A 6798-nucleotide genomic window follows, 5' to 3' on the forward strand; every position below is an offset into this window, starting at 1 on the left:
TGAGAGGTTAACCCTGTGGTAGATGCCCAGGATGGTGATTCCAGAAGTCTGGATTCTGTTTCTTCCCATTTCAGAGACTGTGCAGAGCATTTTCAGCAAAAAACGCCAGCTCCTCTGCAATTGTGTGGAAGACCTTCATTTCCCCATCTGAAGTGACAGTGACCTGGGACTTTGGACTCAAATCCTACAACGACACAAGTCAGTGTTCACACAAAGATCCCATTGAAGTTTATGGGACCCAGACACCAGTTTACATTCTCATTCCTATCTATGGGCTTTCTGCTTGACTTGATCCAAATTGTTTCTATCCTCTTAACTTTTCTTAACAGAGGCACATCATCTCCTCTTACACAGCATATGCCAAGAATGGTTCAGCTATACGCCTTGTCACAACACCCAGCAGAATGATGGTCTGTGAAAATTAGTGATATTCTCAGAAAGCTTAAAATATAGAGTAGACCAGTTACAAGTCAGTCAGATCAGACCATGCTCAACGCAAAGAATTCTCCCTTATTTGTACTTTTAAGTTTTTATGCAGTAATCAGGTAAACTGCAGCAAAATTTGTGTTAGTACTGAGCCACCTAGTGGTTACTTTCAAAAAATAAAGGGCTCATTTTCAGAAAAAGAAATGAGCAGGTTGCATGTATGAATTCAGGGAACATAAACCATACAATGGTAGAAAGGAATACACTGAGTCATAGAAAAGTTTGGCCTGGAAGGGACCTTAAAGATCATCTAGGTCCAACCCCCCTGCCACGGACAGGGATACCTCCCACTAGATCAGGTTGCTCAAGTCCCATCCAACATCCAACCCAGTCTTCAACACATTCAGTGATGGAGCACCTACATCTGCACCACTTCTGGTTTGCTCTCTGTCCTGAATACAAAACTGGACATCCTCCAAAGGCAAACAGCTATCCTGGTTTATAGATGTTCTGCCAGTGACATTTTACCAACAAGTCTTTTCTTCAGAACTTCAGAAGATGTAGAATGTATTTATCAGTCATAGAAGTGTGGTTTGCAAATCAGCTGACCTGCCACATATAGAATCATACAATGGTTTGGGTTGGAAGGGACTTTTAAATGTCATCCAGTCCAACTCACCTGCAGGGAGCAGGGACATCTGCAACTAGATTAGGTTGCTCAGAGCCCCATCCAACCTGACCTGCAACATTTCCAGGGATGGGATATTGACCACCATTCTGGGCAACTTGTGCCAGTGTTTCACCACCCTCATTGTGAAAAATTTCTTCCTTCCATCCAGTCTACATCTCCTCTCTTTTAGTTTAAAACCATGAACCCTTGTCCTGTAGCACCACACCCTGCTAAAAAGACTGTCCCCATCTTTTGTACAGCTCCCTTTAAGTACTGAAAGGCCACAATAAGGTCTCCCTGGAGTCTTCTCTTCTCCAAGCTGAGCAACCCCAAAAGCACCAAGTCCATTCTCTGCTTTCCCACAAAACCACAATAAACCATAAGCTAAACCCAGTTTGATTTCTTGGATGGAAATCCTATGGAAGCATAAGCAGAGACCTAAGACTTTGCAGTGTTCTTTGAAGTAAAGGATTTTATAGTAAAATAAAAAGCAAGAAAATAAGCTCTTGAAATCTAGTGCATTTATTTAAGTTTTATAGTGACATAGAAAATACAGTATATTATCAAGATGCTTATAAAAATGAATGGACTATATAGCAAGTGCATAGAAATATCAAAACAAATTTATATTGACAACACAGGCTCCAAGGGAATCCTGTCCAGCTACTTCAGAAAGGAACTCTTCTTAACAGTGTTCTCAGAAGACCGTCTTCCTATGAGGTCCTGCTCATTGTCCTTTGTGCTTGTTGGTTGTGGTTTTAAATAGTTGGAGAACTGTCACTTAAGAACAGGTATATAACTACCAAGAAAGTCCCTGCTGGGTTAAAGCACAACCATGTTGTAGTTTCCACAGAGGACTGTAAAAAGAGCCATCAAAGAGCCATCCTATGTGGGGAAAATGATTTGCTAGGTGAAAGAGAAGCCGAAGTCCCAGTCCGTGGTGTGGCAGACGCTGTGGGAATACACCTCTTTTTGCACTTCTCTCCACTTCACTATTCGGTCTGCCAGCTCCTCCAACTCTATCACGAGCACCTCTGTTTTTGCCAAAGCAGTGTTCTGAAGCAGAAAATAACTGGATTTCAGCTCTATACATCCTGTCAATCAGGTCATATAAATAACCCAGAGAACCAAAGAGCATTGAATTCTTAATGCTGGAGGAGAGCAGAGGCTCAGTTCTTTTGCTACTCACCATATCCCTCACAGTGTTGGGTATCTCGGGGATGCTTCGGACAGTCTGCAAATGGCTTTCAAGCTTCTCAATGAAAGTCACAGCCTCAGCCAACAACTCTACCACATCCCTGTAACCAAAAATGTGTCCCCTACTCAGAAGTTGTTCAAAACAGTGAGGATTTGATATTTTCAAGCTTCTACTTCTTTCCCCGGTGGGTCGTCTTAGTCCTCCAGTTCTATGCAAGTTCCTGACCATCTAACTAATCTCTCTGCAATTACACTTCTTTTATGACTCTCAGCAACAAGTAGGGCAGGATTTACAGAAGTGAATATGCACTTCTTTGGTAACTGGTGTAGATTTTTAGACCATAAGGAGAAGGCCTATATTTTTAGAATGTGTACTATGCATGTCTGGGAATCATCCACACACCTACTCTGAGCCAGGTGCAGTGGATGGACAACCCCAAATGCTAAAGTAAGGATTCTTAGCTCAAAAGCATTTAACACACCCCATTAAAAGAAAACATCACAACTTGTTCTGTCATCTTCAGGAGACAAGACCAATAACCTAAGCAAATATTCATAAAAATATGTATCACTACTTTTTTATGATCTTAAAAATGAGCAAACCACTAGCTTTTAGTTCTGCTACTATTTTTTTTAATGGTTCTGCTACCATTTTTTATTTCTATTCTTTTTATTTTCTATTCAGTGGAAAAGTGAACAAAAACATGCATTTTTTACAGCCTATTAGTTTGAATTAATTGGGACAAATGCAAAGAAAGAACAATTATTTTCTATATGCCTACCTGTGGAAAGTAGCCTCAATAGGCAGGCTCTCTTGACACCTGGGATTTATCAACCTCCTTCTAAGAGCCCTCTTCTTTTCCAGTACAGCTTCCAAGTGTCTGTTCATATCTTCCAAAATCTCGCATTTTTTGCCTATAAAATAAAATTGCAAAGTTGAACCTGCTAAAGCAAGAGAAAGATTTCTTCTGGAGAAATAAAGAAAAGGTCTGATCTATGGCACTGGACAACAGACACCCAAGAACAGGACTACTAACCAGAACTACATTTGTTGGAGTCTCCAGAACTTTATATCAGCATGCCCCTCCAAGTTATAATACCTACATCTTAGAGATACAGCTTTGTTAACTGTTTCACATTATCTGCAGTTTTAAACTGCCTTTGAGATGAAATCAACTTCCTAAACTGTACCATAGCACTGAAGTATTACAATACACTTTACTAGCCTAGCACAGTAGTAACAAGCTGGAATATTTTTATATACCCTTCAAATCATAGTAGAAAGTGCAAAATAATCAAGAAATTAAGACACATGCTATCAAAATACTAAAATAAAATTCCAAGTAATTTCAGGGGCACACAGATGCAGCAGAAATAGACTGAGCTACTGGAAAAGCAGCAGAGTAGCACACAAGCTAAGGGAAGCCTGCCAGGTTACTGATGATCTCAGAACTCCTGATGCTCCACTAACCCTGGGGAGCTGACCATGCCCATCCCCCCAATTTTTTTTTAAATTAATTACAGAGCTGCTAATAAGCTAGCAGATGGTACAAGCTCAAATAGTATGGAGACATTCTTTAGGGGGTAATACATCCCCTGTCACCTCTAACAAGCTATCCAGTGGAGACAGCTGCAGTAACTTAACTTCTAGATGTGTCACATACTCGGATAAAACATTAAACTGCTGATGAAGTCATCTGACACTCTTGGTTGTTCTAAGGTACAACAGCACTTACCCAAGTGAAAAGGTATCCAGTGAAGACAGCTGCAGTAACTTCTAGATGTGTCACATACTCAGATAAAACATTAAACTGCTGATGAAGTCATCTGACACTCTTGGTTGTTCTAAGGTACAACAGCACTTACCCAAGTGAAAAGGGTGAGTAATGTCTGCTGTCTCCTCCTCCAGCTGCAGGATTTCAGTTTTCAGTTTTGTCTGCAATAACAACATCAAATGAAAACTCATTTTTAACATACTCATCCAGATGTTGTTGACTCTCTTGGGGTGGGAAGTAGAAAGGGAGAAAGCAGAAGCATGGGGGAGAGCGTGTGTGTGACAGAAAAGGAGTGTTTGCAAGACAGCACATTAACATGCTCTCTGGAGAGCTTCTGCTCCTGGGTGAGGCTTTTTTGGTCAGTAGGAGAAGACTGTTTTAAAAAAAAAAAAAACAAAACAAAACAATTTGATCATTTATTGAGAATTTGTGTTGGAAAAGACAGATTCTGCAAATCATGCCTGAACCACAGAAACTTACATCTCCTACAAAGCAGTTTCATAGTCTATATCCTACCAAAGAATGTCCCACATCCCCAGGTTCCCTCCTTCTGGCAAAGGCCGGTTTCTGTTGGGTTGGTTTTTTAGTTTTAGCTGTGGGAGAAGCTCTCTCAGGTCAAACTCCTAGCTTTAATTCTTCTCATTGATAAACTAGCACAAGAACAGCAGACACCTTCCTGTGGCTGGAAGAGTTGTGGTTGTTTTGACCAGACAAGAGAAGACTGAGGAAAGTATAGAAGACACACCAGTCTCTCAGGACACAGAACTGTTGCTTTGCTTTACTTGATCACTGAGGAGAGGACAAAACCAAACATTCTTCACTCAGAGCATACTGAACATCTGTCCCAGTGAGTACTTTGCATGTGAAACCTTCCAGCACTTTACAGAGAGATAGAAACTGTTTGTTCCTTCTGCCCTTCAATACAGGATGATACCATCTGTTTAACTCATTCTCCAAAGAAGTAGTAAATGGTGCATTTGTCCCACTGCACTAAGGCTTTGAAGCTGCTGGAGCCCACAGTGTGCAACTTCATAAGCACAGTTTTTGTACCAGTGGGCAAATGCTCAGAAAACACTACCATAAAACACGGGCCAACAGCCAATTCAGGCAGCAGGAAAAGACTGAGGTTACCTCTTGCTAACCAACAAAACAGTCTAACTGCCCTATAAAGAACCACATTTTGGTGAACTGAAGCCAACTACAAGTTCTTATTTGTTATTCAGTTTCTTCAGAAAACTTCAAGTAACACTTGAGTCAATGATGCAAGCTGCTGTGTCTTTCCAGTTATTCCAAAAAGTTTTGTTTCATAATTTTGTTTCTTTTTATGACAGTTCAGTCCAGTGGGGAAAAGTGCCAACTGTTAAAACAACTACACTGCTAAAAAGCCACCCAAATCATGAAACAACAGCACATGGCAGTCCAGTACCTGAGCAGGTGCCATGTGTTACTTCTAAATATTGACGTGTTGAGTGCACACTGACAACAGTACAAGCTGTACCTCATTGATTTCAGCTTGAATGTTTGCTGTTTCTTCCATCTCTCTGAATTTCACAAAGCATGGGTTTTTCCTACAGGTTGAATCCAATGTCTCCTGTGAAAGGAAAACAGGAAAAAATGCAGTCAGCAGCAAGAACATATCAGGCAAGTTCTCAAGACTGGCTTTGAATAGCCTAAAGTCACCGTTAATGTCTTGCACTATGCAAAACAGTAAATTGTACCTGAAAACTCATTAAAAACATGGATTATTTGGGGAAAAATGAATGCAAGTGAAAACAAATTTTCACAAAAGGCAGTATGAGAGCACTTCTAATGATACTGGCTTACATGCCACTAGAATGTACTAGGGGGTATTAAAAAAACAAATCCTCATGTCTACACTCCAGAAATATACCCAGCAGAAGGCAGCGTTATTCCCAGTGCAGAAAGCTGCCGTCAGCCCAAAACACAAGAGATCTCACAATAAAAGGAAAAAAAAATACTCTGCTTTTCAGATTAGCAGGCACTGATACCAACAGTGACATGGTTTAGCACTTGCAATCTTTTTTCACCAATATAGTCATGGGTAAGGCCTCGAGTCATAGAATTGTTTCAACTGGAAAAAGACCTCTAAGATCATGGAGACCTAACTCTACCAAGTCCTGGGCTAAACCATGTCTCTAAGCACCGTGTCTACATGACTTTTAAACATGTCCAGGGATAGTGATTCAACCCCTTTTCTGAGCAGCCTGTTCCAGGGCTTGACAACCCTTTAATTGAAGAAGTTTTTTCTAACATCCAACCTAAACCTCCTATGGGACAGCTTGAGGCCGTTGTGTCTTGCCCTATCGCTTGTTATGTGGCAGAAGAGACTGGCATCCACCTCGCTATAACATCCTTTCAGGTAGTTATAGAGAGCGAGATCTCTCCTCAGCCGCCTTTTCTTCAGACTAAGTAGCCCCAGATCCCTCAGCCGCTCCTCACAAGACTTATTTTTCTAGACGCTTCTCTGAACCCGCTCCAGCACCTCAACGTCCTTCGTGTAGTGAGAGGCCCCACACGGAGCCCAGTACTCCAGCGGCGGCCTCCCCAGGGCGGCGTGCAGGGGGACGGTCACCTCCTCCTCCCGCGGCCACCGTTTCGGACCCGCGCCAGGACGCCGAGGCGCAGGTTTGCCAGCCCCAAGGTGGAGATGAGCCCGGGGCAGAAGGGGACCCGCGCACCCGGCCTCGAAGGAGGGGCCGGGCGGCAAGA

General features: G+C 42.0%; 1 protein-coding gene across 1 annotated transcript; it reads right to left on the reverse strand.

The window, feature by feature from the left end:
• Nucleotides 1-2002: 2002 nt before the first annotated feature.
• Nucleotides 2003-5763, reverse strand: HAUS2 (HAUS augmin-like complex, subunit 2; the record flags this gene model as incomplete). Its single annotated transcript, XM_008942114.1, has 5 exons — nucleotides 2003-2152; nucleotides 2286-2394; nucleotides 3076-3208; nucleotides 4160-4229; nucleotides 5567-5763. Coding segments are annotated over 5 exons (659 nt in total), but the record flags the coding sequence as incomplete, so codon positions are not given.
• Nucleotides 5764-6798: the final 1035 nt, after the last annotated feature.

This window comes from Merops nubicus, unplaced genomic scaffold, assembly GCF_000691845.1.
Source record: "Merops nubicus isolate BGI_N331 unplaced genomic scaffold, ASM69184v1 scaffold4096, whole genome shotgun sequence".
NCBI lineage: Eukaryota > Metazoa > Chordata > Aves > Coraciiformes > Meropidae > Merops > Merops nubicus.